The 15,144-nt window shown below is 34.7% G+C and overlaps 1 protein-coding gene across 2 annotated transcripts in view; it reads right to left on the bottom strand.

Annotated features, from left to right (window-relative positions):
• Lrba (LPS responsive beige-like anchor protein) overlaps positions 1-15,144 on the bottom strand; it is a 571,922-nt gene that overhangs the window by 252,420 nt on the left and 304,358 nt on the right. For both annotated transcript variants that reach the window (XM_006976444.4, XM_042279232.2), the window contains exons 37-38: positions 8,808-8,932; positions 1,107-1,253 (exon numbers count right to left, since the gene is read on the bottom strand). In XM_006976444.4, the coding sequence (XP_006976506.1) occupies positions 1,107-1,253; positions 8,808-8,932 (272 nt within the window). The remainder of the gene's footprint in view (positions 1-1,106; positions 1,254-8,807; positions 8,933-15,144) is intronic.

The raw sequence follows: 15,144 nt of genomic DNA, 5'->3' as shown, positions 1-15,144 counted from the left end.
GGTTCTACAGAAGACCCCTGACAATTTCCACTTCATTTCTAACCCATACCACTTTATTAGCGTGGATTACTTCTTAATCCCATTGCCATTGTCAAGATTATATAATTAAACTCCCTTTCACCTCTATTACTGTGAGAACATATCGTTAGTCATAAGAATAGGGGTAAAAGAAAGAAGGAGATGGATAAGTGGGTGTGAGGGAAAAGACCAGAACAGCAGTCTCCTCCTTAACCTCCATTCCCACCACAGACCCCTTAACAGGCACACTCCAATTAATTTTATTCTACTTTGAGAGGTCTGCAGTCATCAAAGCAGGGAAGCAGCTTCTAGCTTTGTTTTTCACCATCAGTTTGCATTGCATGGAAGCACAAGGTTGGAGGTATATCGCCAAAAGAAAGCTTTCAAATACCTTTTCTCTTAAATTCATTGCAAAGCAAACTATGCAATTTTCACACAGAAAAACTATGTGCTTTTTTCCTCAAGAAATACAAATTAATAATAATGATAAACACAATCACAGACACTAAAGGTAAAATGTCATCTAATGAATGACCTCAAGCCAAACAAGTGAATTTTTTTCCCATGAGGAAAATAAACTAAAAATCTGCTAAATATAAATCAAAATTCCTATATTATCCAAACTGCATAAATCCCATGGCATTCTTGGGGCTCACTTTTGGAATGTCTTAAATACATACAATATTTCCCTAAGAGTCTATATTTAAGGCAAACAGCCTCCAAGCTTTGTTTACAAAAATAGTTGGCAGAATTTCACTTATAATCTTTGTTTTATAGAGTATGGTAACTTCCCAAGGCTGCATGAAGCAATTCGGCTGTAGCTGCTTTTAATTTTTTTTTTTTTGTCTCAGTGAAAATTATATATAAAAGAAAAAGATCAGGAAGATCAAAGGACTGGGAAGAATAAAAAAAATCAGAGGAATTATAGCCGATGAAGGGAGAAACACTGGAAAGAACAAAACCAATTTCTAGTTAATATAATTGTGGATGTGGGCTTGGTAGTCCCAGTGGTCACAGCTGAAAAAGTAAGTAATTAGATGCTCATTGTCCCAGAGCCAGCTGAAATATCTGCGCAGCCACTGAATTACCGGCAAGATTCTCTAAATCTTTCTCATCCACGGATGACAGAGTATCCTCGTCGCCTTCCAGGAGGGCGTCGTTTTCTGAGTTCTGATTTCCTAAAGCCTGACTCTTGATGGACTGTTTTCCTTTAGCAAGGATGTCTTCATCTGCGGCTGAAATGAAAAGGAAACAGAGCTGTCCATCAGCAGTGGAGGAACACTCGGGAAGAGGGTAGGGCTACAGGAAGGGTAGGAAGCCAGAGATGGCCAATCTTTTATACAGTCACCCACCGTGGGTGAAGTGACCAGGATGGCACACACGCTCCTTCTGACAAACTCGATTCCCCAAGCTAGTGTAATGTTACCCTGAACAAGCACCTTAATCCCATTAAATCTGACCCTTGCACTGCTCACCCGGCCATTTATTTACTTATAGTTACGGCAGGAAAGGATTCCAAAGCAGCCTCCCCTCCCCCCAGTTTGTTCTTTAGTGGGAAAAGGCAGAACCTAGTCTAGGAAACAATGATTATTTAACATGGAAAAATAATGAGGAGCCATTCATTCCTCTGGATATATTACACTGGCAAGTATTTGGAAAGGGCCAGGGAGTGTCCAGAAGGGTGGTCAGTGCTTGGGAGAGAACACCAGCCAATAAGAATGGAGGCCCAAACCCCAAAGCCCTATGGGCCACTAATAAAGTTCCAGCAGCTGCATTCTGTTCTTCATTCCCTCCTCCTCCTTCCCAGGGCCCTCGCCCACATTTTCACACATCTTCCTGTGCCCAGAACACTAACACAAATATTGAGAGAGAGGCGCTGCAGCAAGCAAGCAGAGGTTCCTAGCTCCCTCCTCTGCTGTTTAAACTAAAGGGCTAAGACACCCCGGGGGCAATCATAACACAACAGTAGGCTGAGAGGCTTCTGGGCAAAGAGCCTCCTGCGGCCTCAGGACCAGGCAGCAAGGCCAGGGAAGGAGGGGCAATGGAACCAAAGAAAGAAGCCAGCTTGCAGCTGGAAGGCTAGCACCCAAACCCGACTTGGCTCTCCAGCGTCCCTCTGGTGCTCCCGCGGGCAGTTTGCTCCAGAAAAAGCTCAAAGAATGGCGCGTCTTTTCCTAACCTTCAATTTCTTTGAATCGTGTCACAGAAAGGAAAGTTTCAGGAACCTGTTTCCTGCTAGGGAGGTGTAGCACCTGACCCACCCAGGCCTGGACTACTAATATGGAAATCCGATGGTGAGGCTTTTGCCTCACCACGGTTTCTACCCAGCATAAAGCTCAAACTCAAAAGAATAAAGCCTCGGTTTAGAGCGGCGTTTCAAAACCTATGGATTGCGACCCCTTTGGGGGTTGCATATCAGCTATCCTGCATATCAGATATTTACATTACAATTCATAACGGTAGCAAAATTACAGTTATGAAGTAGCAACGAAATAATTTTATGATTGGGGGTCACCACAACATGAAGGACTGTAATAAAGGGTTCCAGCATTAGGAAGGTTGAAAACCACTGGTTTAGAGTGACGTTTTATTTCATATTTATTGTGAATTAATCATGTATATCATTAACATGCAGCATTTATGGCACTAAATGGAATATAGGGCTTTTATATTTAATAAGGAAGTCATGGGAAGAAATGTTTTGTATTTAGCTTTGAATGCATTTTTTCCATCTCTGCAATGTAGCATAGTAAATTACACAAATATGGAAATCTCTGTAAATATTTGAAAATGTAATATTAAACACTTAATATTTAAATTCTTTTATATTTTTAAAACCTATAAGAAATTATACCAATTAATTATTACCATTTTAGAAAAAACAGTACTAGGGTTCTTTAACATAGATTACATTAAGTAATATAAATTCCCTATACTAGAATAAAAATTGTCTTAATCCAAACAAGATCTTCCAAGCATATAAGCAACTTGACAAAAAAACAAAAACAAAACAAACAAACAAAAAAAACCTGACCAGTAAGAAATCCAAAAGAAAGCATCTACACTTTCCTTATACATTAAATTATAAGACATTTTCATTCACCAGTTAGGTTTTGGTACAGAATTGGTGTGCTACAGTCTCTTCATTTTCTTGATTTATAACTCTCTTCAAAGCAAAAATATTGCAAATAAGGATAATATTACATAGAACTTACCATATGCTACAGAGTGATCAAAATATTTTACATATTTAACTCATCTAGTTCTTAGAAGCCCTCTAATTCCTCAGTTTCAGATAAGAAAACAGCCCCAGAGAAGATCTCTAATTCGCCTAAGGTAAAAAGAGCATGATGACTGCAGTCAAGACACAGAAACAGGCCTGGGGGGGCAGACTTGGAGGTCAAGCCCCTATGGTGCACCAGCTCTTAGACAGAAGAGAGCAAAAGGAAAGAAAAACCACAGTGCAAATGTGAATGTCTTTTTAATTTACTAGTTATTTGCTTCTCATACTGAATAAAACCTACTTGGTTTACAACAGAATTACAACAGGCAAAAAAAAAAAAAAAAAAAAAAAATCAAACCTAAATTTGGTTGATATCAAACATGAGCATCGCATTCACTACGTCCTATAAGCTAACTGCCATACAGAGCCTGAAGTACACCAAGTTTATTTGAAAAAGAAAACTGTTTAATCTGCAAATATTTACAAAAAAACACAGTTCTTGGTAGCAATATGCAATGGTTTGAAATGGCTCCATAAATAAATTCATTCATTTAAACGGCCACTAAAAATATAATGTGTTATCCCTCCCAATTGGGATTTAAAAGTTTTTAAATATGTTCTCATCATGCTGACTCATACTAAAACAAAGTAACTTTTGAATTAAATAGTTTCATGAAAAAAATTCTGTAATAAAGTGTACTAAATGCATACAAACATCCACTTTAATTTATTTATTTACTTATTTTTACAAGCCCAGATTCTGGAATTGTTCAATCTCAACTGAAAAACCTCTTGTCATAGAAAATATGCAGCTTACTGATATTTAGAATGGCTTTCCTGTAATTAACTCCCCCTTGAGGATTTTAAGCTAGCAGCAGTAAAATTACCAACAGTACTCTAATACACACCACATGCTCTGGTGCTCAATTCTCAGTGGCCTAATAGCCTTCTGCTAAAGAACTTTTTTTTTTCTTCAAAATTAGAACAAAACTTTCCCAAGCATAAAATAAAAGATAATTATCATGTTTATATGTTCTAGGGAAAGATCTAGTTTTACCTTTCATTTGCTTTTTTAGTCAATCAACAATTATAAATAAGTGTCAATTATTCTGAAGTCTAAAAGCCTAATTGGATGAAGTTAAGAACATACTTTTGGTTCAAATTTAAAGTGCAAGTGAGGTAATTTCACCACTAAAATTTTTAATAAACATGATCACTGTTCACATTTTAATAATTTAAGTGACTACATTTATATAATGCCATATTTTATTTTAATATTTAAGCTAACTTAGTAATTAACTACATTGTTACACAGAATTAAAGAAGTTTATCCAAAGTTATGTCATTAAAATATCTTTACTTCACTGAAGCTAAGTGAAGCCTAAAAGAGAGGCTGGCCCTCAAAATACAAGATTCATGTCCTTGAGAGTAAGGGGAAGGCATGAAGTTATGTATCTATACAACACAGAGCAGGTAAGTAAAATTAAAATATATAACTATAAACACAGAAAAGTGTTTACCTATAAGATATAAATCCCCTTTCAAACATCCACTGAGCAGGAAACAGGAGTCTTCAGTAGTCCATGTTTCAGGGAAAGATGTTTATGTGTTCAGAAAGAGCTACTTTGTTTCAGAAAACAAAATTACACATGGACTAGCGGTATGACATCAAACAAACATAACATGAATACGGGCATCCATGAAATGTGGTGTAAGGTAAATGCTGAAACTGTACTCTGAACAGGGACACATAAAGAGCATCTCAGTCAACTATTATCTTGATCTAATCAGACCCTCTCTATAGGTAATTTCCTTAGGGTTTCGAGCCAATAAAATATATACACTCTAGAAAAACTGAGAGTACAAAAGATGATTTTTGTGTTAAATCCAAGCACATATCCTAATGATAATGGGTTCCCTGAAAGTTTTAGATATGGAACCTAGTGCACACTGATCCTATAGAGGGAACAAAAGTAAATAATATTGCTGAAACCACCAGAAAAAAATGGTCTGATTTAGGATCTTTCCATGATTTGACATCCTTAGGAATCCAAACTGGTTATTAATAACATTCTATACATTAACAACATACTCTTAAAGCTATGTTAAATAGCTCCTTAAATATTTCCATCATCATGTACACTCTTTACAAAATAAAAATGTCTTGAATTAAACCAGATTCTGGTGTTAAACAGTTTTAACAATTGAATTAAAGAAAATTACCATTTAAACATATTTTACATGGCTTTGAGGATAAAACTTACATTATATCTAACAACATTTTGAAAACAATGCACACCAACATGAAAATACAACCAGTCCTCAGTTAACCTAGGCTTTAGTCCTGTACATGCCAAAAGTTATATTAGCCCTTTCTTACCTCAGTTTCTTTATCTTTAAAGAAAATGTTAGACTAGACTTGAGCCTTAGGATTCTTCTAGATCTAAAACACTCTGATCATAAATAACTGCCACACAGGACTCCATGCATTGGAAATATGTGAGGAACCATTATGACAGATTTATAACAAATTTTAAAACTGTAAATAGAAGAAAATGTCCCCAAGAATCCAAATGCTCATCTTTTCTTGCTGATGCTAACATCCACAAACAATATTTACTGATAAGATAAAATTTTTAATTTTAAAACATGATTCTGTTTCTGCAAAGTTAAAAGAATCTCCCATTATAACACGACTTTTATAAATAGCCACTTTGGAGGGTCTCTGCTTGAAAAATTACTTAAAGCTCTTTTCCCCAAGCAAGTTAATGTGAACTTGGGAAGGGCAATTAAATTGTCAGAATTAAAAAATTTGTTTTTAACTAGAAGGTAGCCAGAAGTAGAGTCATGGGGCTGGTATTGATCGCACCAACAGAGAACATCACTCTTCAGGTATTTACTCTGCCACCTTTACACCAGAGGCTTTCCTTCAAACCAAATCAATCTATAAAAAAGACGGCTCACACTACCAAAATACATCACTAATATCCAATGGCAATTTGATTCAGATGCCTTTCTTTAGTAATGATAATACAACTCAAGATGTTCTAAGATTCTGGATTTTTAAAATGATTGTCTACTTAGTTAAATTAGTTATAAGTAAAAGAAGTCATAAACATAACACCCACATAGTAGCTACAGAACTATCTATTTTTAAATACTGAACTCTACAGTATGTAGCCATGTTTACCTATAGCTCCAATTGCTTTTAATCAGAAACACTGTTTTATCTGGAATACTTTAGTCCTATCATGTTTGATAGCTTCCATTGTGTTTTAGGATGTATTCAAAGACTATATTTCATAGTTAACACAAGATCAAGACTGAATGTCAGCTTGATAAGTTATTTGATTTAATAAAATCCAGTTTAAAAATTAAGCTCTTTGCTTATAATATATTAGCATAAATTATGCTAACAATAAATACAGTACAATCTGTATGTTGAATTTCAGAATCATGTGCTTTGTCATTTAAAATAACACAAACACACAAAGAATAAAGTGTAGCTTTTATAGTTTTACAAAAGATTGTACTAAATAGGCATTTAACATGTAACTAATAAATGTATTATATTAAACATAATTCATATCCTTAATTATAATACTGATGAGGTACACACAGTTGACTATTGTTTTGAAATAAATGCTTCATGCATTTTTACGGTTAATCATAGAATTTATATGAGAGATTTGTAAATAAGAGAATCACATAAAATACCTTTGATTCAATAAAATATTCACAATAAAATATTCACAATCAAAACATTATATTAGTATTTAATTACTACCTAGAAGAAGTACAATGATATCTATGTCTAAATAGGTCCAAAAATCTTAATTAGGTATTACTAATGAATATTACTGCAGGTGCTTAGAATTTAGAAAGTTAGCATTTTATTTTAAAAGGTGAAGTTCAACAATAATTAATATGTATCCAGTAAGAATCACATAATAGTTCAAAATTGTAAAATGTACTATTTTTATAGGAATATAATTAAATGACTTCTGTATTTAACCTATACTACTGCATTTTGAATTCAGTTACTGGTATTTCAGGATAAAAGAAAATCATCTTCCAAGGTACAATTTTATAACAGAAATCCTAGCCTTCCTGATGTAAAAGGAAACAGTATATTCTTGTAACCATACACCAGAACTTACAACTTACTGTTAAATAAGAGTTTAGAATAGAAAAATATTATTAAATTTCAAATTTTAAATACACCCAACAGAGAAAAGTATCATTAACCAAAAAATTTAAAAGACAAAATACATAACTCTGAAATCTATACCACCACACAAAAAGAATATGAACCCTCACAGCAAAGTAGGCTAATTAATTCTTCATTACTTCTCCTTCCCCACCCCCTGGAGTTGAAGACATAGGCCCCGAGACTATTACTGCTTTTAGATCACTTTGTTATTGACTATTCTTGGTGTGATCATTTATTTTAACAGACTGATGTCACATTTGGTGTTATATCTGATGACATATTGTGGACATTTTCTTCCAGAAATGGCTCTTTAAGGATGAGTGCAAGAGGTTAAACGACCTGACTGAGGCCAAACCCAAGACTGCAGATTTTTAATCTAAATTCTTAATATCATCACCTGCATTGAAACATGACATGGTACCACATAAACACACGGAATTTCTTCGTTTCAATTAAAAACAATAGAAATCAAAGAAAATTCTTAATATCTTTACTGACTATAATTGAACATTTATTTAATTGTGGCATGCATTGCCATTTAATCAAAAACTACAGCATATTCAGCTAATATCCTAATGAGGAGGTAGACTGCATCCACCTTAACCAATTTATATTTAGCATAAACAAAGTAATTGTAATGTAGAGAGGGGCATTTCCCCTTAATATTTTAACTGGCTTAGAACTCCATAGAATCACAAGTGTTGTTGTCTGGTTAAACAAAGTACATTTTCAGTGCAAGAGACCTTTTCTGGTTGTTTCAGTTACCAGACTTCTACGTAAATTGAATCACCATCATTAAAAAAGGGGGAGTGTTTTGTTAAGCTCTGGAAACAAGAAGGTACAGAATAGAAACATATGAAAATAATGTCTATTCTCTTGTCCATGAGCCATCAATCACAACTGCAAATCAAGGTTCAGCAAGTACCGAGGCACTTGGACATTTATTATCATAGCACTGCTGGAGGAGAACTGTACTTAAAGGACAAAACCTAGAAACCTATTTGGTTTGTAAATTACGTGTTTTTTATGCTCATGGATTCAAGTTAGGCTGGCAGGATTCATTTATTCAAAGCTGAATGTGTTGCTAAAAAGGACAAATACTTTAACCTTGTGCTTTGAAACAATGGGTTTATGTTACCTAAGTTTTGTATGTGTACTGTAACAAATAAATACACTTGACACCATAATTTCATGGGATCCTACACAAAGTGCATCTCTCTTCCCCTTGTGGAGGAAGACACTGTGAAATGCGGTGTTGGACAATTCTGCTGTGCCTTGTTATTAAGAAGCTATGTTTTTCTTCACCAAGTACTGTACCTGCTGCTATTGGCAAGGAATGGTTTAAACACTGACCGTGTTCCACGGCTGTTTTTAGTGTCGCTTCAGGATGTGTCGATCCTAGAGGGTTACGCACAAATCGTCGCCGGCGCCTCAAGTCATCTTCCCAGTAGTCAAGGCGCCAGAACTCACGAGGACGACTACAATGAAACAGAGACGCCACATATGTTAGCAATTACCAAACAGCGTGGAAGCACTGACTTTCTGCATAGAGATCTCCTTGTTTGCTCTGCCTCTTCCCCTCTCCTTCCTCTTAATTCTCCCTCCATCTCACACTCCCCTTCTGCAATCTTTAACTTAGATATGTCCTTGAAAATAACAGTATCACCTTCTAGTCTAAAGAAGCCCTTCTCCTTTTCTTGGAAGGTGAAGTGAGCACTGAATACATCATTTTGAAATGAATTGCTGACAGTGTGATCAGTTTCCCCACACTCTAGTGGCATGTGCTCTGATTTCAGCCTCATTTCAGCCTCAGCAGGGCACCTTTCTCTGTGGCTGCATTTATAAACCAGAATAGGGAAAAGGCTATTATAAATATGGTATAGCATTACCTATATTAATCAAAGTCTGTCCCCCTTCATTTTTCTTCCTAATTTGTGCCTTTTTGCACAAGGTCAGTAAATCATACGATGAATTCTTGGTCCAGAAAGTGTTAACTTTAATGAATATCTCAGTTACATGGTTATGTATGTGATAATAAAATATTACTCTGTTTAGATGTGCAGGAATTTAATTAAAATAATCTCTTAAAATATTCATTACATTTAGCCCCTGAGGCTTAGAATAACACAAGAAAATGCATTTCTTCTCCATTTGCTGTTTTTAAATAAACCATTCTTGTAGAGTGAAATAGCAATCTATTTTCAAGCAAATCAGATTGAATTTCTGTTTTATGTAGCCTGTTATTCTATTTAATTAAAAACTACATGCTATATGATGTGCAATAATTACTATATTGAAAGCATACTTTTGGAAATTTATTTTTTAAAATTCAAGTTCTATGATATTTTCCCCAATTACATAGATCTTTTATATGGCAACACATAAATGTCAACTTTCTCTGCTGTTAAATACTCAAGTCCTAGCATGCTGGAAAAATATCTTATAAGGAAAATACTAATATAGAGGTTTATTTCAGTTACATGGAGAAAAAAATCTCTGGAGGATATATTTATTCACTAAAGATGTATAGCACGAAAACATGTAAGTTTCAAAAATGAAATAAAAAACATATTCATAATTAAAACTTCTCCAGGAATGACTAATAAAAAAATAAAATCTTACTTGTATTTCATGAGCTAATAAAACTGTACCTGTCCGCTTTGACAAATTAATACTCTTTACCAGCTGACTATCCCAAAATACCCAAAAATAAAGCCAACCTTGTTTTGATGTTTTAAAGACACCATCTACAAAAATAGTTTTGTAACAAGTATTTTTTGATTGGTTAAAAATTAAGTTGTAAAAGCAGAGACAACAAACAGTACATTATTTAAAGAAAATATTTTAAAAGTAGTAGGAATCCAATAACCTTTCCAGAGAATATCAAAGAGACAATAAGAACATCAAACACTCCCTTTGTTGACTTTGGTCATGCCTGAGAAGGAACAATGATACCAAAATGAAACACAAAAATGTGTGAGCATTGCAGTCCTCAAAAAATGAAACTAAAACGCATTTGCTCTTTCTTTACTTCATAGCTTTGGTACCTCAACTTTCAATAAAAACTAATACAATAATACAATTTAAAAATAAATTTAAGATATATACAAACTAGATATACAAGCAAAAGACAATAGTTGCTTGAATTCAGTTAATGAAATAAAATTCCCCTTAGTTGAGAAGGAAAGAGGCAGTACACAGATGGTTATGTACATGGCTTTGATAGTCATGGAGCTTGGATAGGCACTTCATCATTCTGCCTTCCTACATTTATCTGTTAAAATTATTATCAAATATCAGCCAGGATGCAGTCGTGAATCACAGGCTGCTCCTTGTCTTCAGGGGAATGATACAATGAGGGTCTATTCATCAGTGCGGCAATCGGCACAAGTAATTAGTTCCCTAGACTGAGATTTGCTATAAAGCCTATTTCAGTCACTACCACAAACATATGATGGTGTAAAGCTAATGAAAGCTGCTAAAATTTGTTAACCTTTTGTGCCATCAATCCTTCTAATACCGTATGCTTCAGTTTTATGCAAAGGTGATAAATTATTAATTTGTCATTAATCCATCTTTCTATATTTTCTGTCAAATTAAATGATGTCATTCTTCTTGATAACAATTAAAATTATAAGAGATTTTAACTTGCTATGATAAAATTATTACTAAATTAGGGAACAATAAATTTCAGTATACTGCATATAGTGAAATCAAATCCAATGTCTACCAAAGCAATTGCAGAATAATTTTATTATGTAGCAGAAAATTCATAAAAATGTAAAATTATTCACAAATTGGCCTGTAACTCAAAGAATATTCATATGAATATTAACAAAAATAAAAAGAAAATAGCTATTTATATTCTATAAAATTAATTTTTAAAAAAGCCAAATTAGTAACTTTGGGCTGAAAAAACGTCATCAGTAATATACTAGGAATTGAAAACTAAATCACATAGAAAAAAGTTTATAAAGATAAGTTTAATTTGTTAATTACATATCTGTACATTTTTAAATATGAATATCTTATCAAAACTTTTAAAATACATGTAATCCAAAGAAGGAACTAGGCACATTAGCATTCTTACAGTTGTAAACTACTGGACCTATTATCACTTAAAGAGCATCTTCACAACAGCATTTGGTTAAGAAAACATGAAGACAGAGCTAGTATCACTCATTTCAGAACACATACATAAAAGGTACTTTTAAAAAAAAATCACCAAACATTTTTTATCTTATTATGAATTTTATTTTGTTCTGTTTTGTTGTTATCTCTCAGAAGTCTGTTCTTTTCTAATGTGAGACAGACAGGGAGTGGATCCAGATGGGAGAGGAAGTGGGATGAGTAGAGGGAGGGGAAACTGTACTCAGAGTGTATTGTATGAGAAAAGAATCTATGTTTAATAAAAGGAGGGAATCCCCAAAGGAAACCAATAATCTCCAAGCACCTTCTCCTGGAGTCTCCATATAAAGCATGCTCCATGGGAAGTAGACTACTAGGGCCTGGGGGAGTATGCTTCTAATCAAACAGCTAGCTATTAGTCTCATTGGTGGAAAATGCTAGTATTTCTTTGAAGGAAAAAAATAATCACACATATTTTCAGATGTCAGGAATTACTAGCATATTTAAAGTCATTTACATAGCAATGGACTTAGTCCTGTTTCCAGTAAGATTCCAAAGATATTCAAACTGATGGCGTGAGCCTGTGTTTGGGAAGACCTAGAAATACTTCTTGAGAAGACACAATGTACCTCTATAAAGACACTGTGTAGGGGCTGGGGAGATGGCTTAGTGGATAAAACAACTACTGAACAAGCATAAGAACCCAAGCTGGAATCCCCTGCAATCACATAAATATCATTGCCCTAAACATGTATGTCATCCCAGCTGGGGGAGGGGGAGACGGAAAGATGAAGGAGGATCTGTAGACAGCCAGTTTAGCAAAGTCAGAAAACTCCAGATTAAGTGAGATATCCTGCCTCAAAAGACAAGGTAGAGAACAATAGTGGAAGACATCCATTATGGTTTTCTGGCGCCCACACTCATATACACACAGCCGTGTGCATATACGTACTTATGTTTAAACACACCCACATATCACACTTGTGGAACACAATCTCTAAGTACTAAAACTCTTTCACTATAGAGACTATCAGGCTTTAAAAAGTTATTGGTAGCTCTGAAATTCAATGTTTGCTGATTTCTTGGTTTTTCCATTGTTTGACCAAATTACAAAGGCTGACTGATGCTAAAACTACTCTGTAGGTATAATGGGCTTTTCTAAATCAACCAATTCCATTCCTTTTTAGAAAACCCTTCACCAAGGCTGGGGAGTTGGCTCAAACAGTGAAGTACTTGGGCTGAAAGCATGAGAACATGAATTTGATCTCCATCAGCTGTATAAAAAGCTAGAGGAAGAGATGTACACTTGTTACAGTCGTGTAAAGGAGACCGAGACAGTCAGATAGCCGGAGCTCACTAGTCAGCAGGTCTAGCTTAATCAGCAAGTCCCAACAACCAGTAAGTTAACCTTCTCAAAAACAAGGTGTCTGGTTCCTCAAAAATGGCATCTTCTACAGTAGTAGGTTTCCATATGATTTTTTCTAAATGTCTTTAATGCTTTTTATTCCTCCCTGTACTCCCTGTTCTACCCTGTTCTCCTAACCCACTTTCCATTTGCCCTCTCCTGCTCCATTATTCCACCATATACTATTATGTTTATCTCCTTCCCTTGAAATACTGACCCTATGGGCCCTTATTCATTTCCCGACTTCTATGGGTATTCCAAGTAGAATACACACAAAGTTGAGATACAAAAATAAGAGAAAATATTTGATATTTGTATTTCTGGTCTATGTTACCTCACTCAGAATAACTGTTCTGAGCTCAATTCATTTATCTATAAATTTTGTAGTTATCTTTTTCTTAGGCACCTACAACACTCCCCCCACTGCCATACATGTGGTTATACACACAACATCTTTTATGCATCAGAACAATCTACATAAAAGAACATAAAAATGCTATTTCCAATTTTAAGATAGGGAATAGATACTCTCTGTTATGGTAACAAAATTGAAAAGGTTTCTGAAATCCGAGAAGTAAACATACGTAAGCATCAATAACTAAATTATTCACTGTTATCAGTGACTTCATCAGGTAACACATGCATTAGAAGGAACCAATGTGAGTTAACTAAAAATGAAGTATTAAGAAAAAAAAACCCAGTAAGGTAGAGTTTATATTCATTCACTAATTGAACAGTGTAACATGAAAGAATCTGATTACTATTTTCCACATGCAAATTACATCAGATTTAAAGTTTAATTCTCTTTAGAGAAAGCATAGGAAGTTAATCAGGCAATTAATGTACAGTAAATGGACGGGTAGGTAATCTAACACAAGATTGAAATATTTTCTAATAATAATTATTGAATATTCACCTTGAGAAAGTGTTTGAAGTAAAAAACTTAAGATGTTTCCATGGAGAATTCTCCTGACTCCTTGGAAAATACAAATGTGAAAATAAATAAAAATTGACAAAATGACGTGTGATTGAGCAGATTCTCTTCTGCCCAGCTAGTGAGCAGCACAATTCCCGAGGGCTGTGCAGAGCCCAGTTTCTGTAGATGGTGTGCTGTGGAGTTACTGCACGACACACAAGCCCAGAGTCCTCGGGGCAGGCTACCTTGTCCCTTCACATACAAAGCTCAGAGTCCTTTCATTCTCTCTATCAGGTTAAAACCCAGTAATGGGGACAGAGCACAGTGGCAGTTGCCTACTACAAGAAAGAGTAGTCAGATTAGAAAGGGGTCTGTAATCAAAGCAAGGAAAAAAATTTAAATTAATCATGTATAAGAAAAATATAAATTTGTCTGAATGAACCCATTAAGCTCATGCTGAATTATTAATATAGATGGTTTCATGGGTGTTGTTTTACTAGAGTAAGATAGTTTCAGACAACATTAAGTACTGAAATCAGTGGTATGGATATAAGTACCCTAAATACTGTAATGGAAATGAATTAACATCTATTGTCAAATGAGTTGGACATATGTGACTTTTATCTACTGGTTTTTAAGCGTCATTTTAAAGTAACTTCAATCTATGTCAATAAAAGAAAGCCAGTTTTAAAAAGAAAGGCTGTCACAATGCAATACTTTTAGAAAACTTTTCCGTTTTCCATCTTACCCACTTTGCTGTGACAATACCTGATAAATCTTGATGGCCTTAACAGAAGTCAGTAATAAATTCTTCCAGCCAGAGCAGAGCTCTACATCCTGGAGAATTTTAGCACATCATATTTTGTTCTTCAATTTCTATTACCAAGTATTTTAAAATTCCTGTATCTGGAAAGCTTCAATTTCCATAATTTTATATTTTAAAAAATTCATGGTAGACATTAGCTACAACTTAAATAAATGATAATCCCTTGAAAGCAGTAAACATTTTCAGTGCACTGTCAGCTAGAAGATCGAAGTGCCCACGTTCCGTAAGGCTTTCCCCCTGTATATAAATCTCAGTGAAATAATGTGCAGGTAGAATAGGATATCATACAATGTGAGTGAATGCGTTTTCTCACAAACTGAAATCTATGGTGCCTTCATGCAGATAGGAAAACATTAGAGAAAACCTCTATTTAGTAAGTACCAACCATGAGTCAAGCAAGACTATCTATGTGCTG

This window comes from Peromyscus maniculatus, chromosome 6 (assembly GCF_049852395.1).
Source record: "Peromyscus maniculatus bairdii isolate BWxNUB_F1_BW_parent chromosome 6, HU_Pman_BW_mat_3.1, whole genome shotgun sequence".
Classification (NCBI taxonomy): domain Eukaryota; kingdom Metazoa; phylum Chordata; class Mammalia; order Rodentia; family Cricetidae; genus Peromyscus; species Peromyscus maniculatus.
This window is presented reverse-complemented; position numbering and strand designations above follow the sequence as displayed.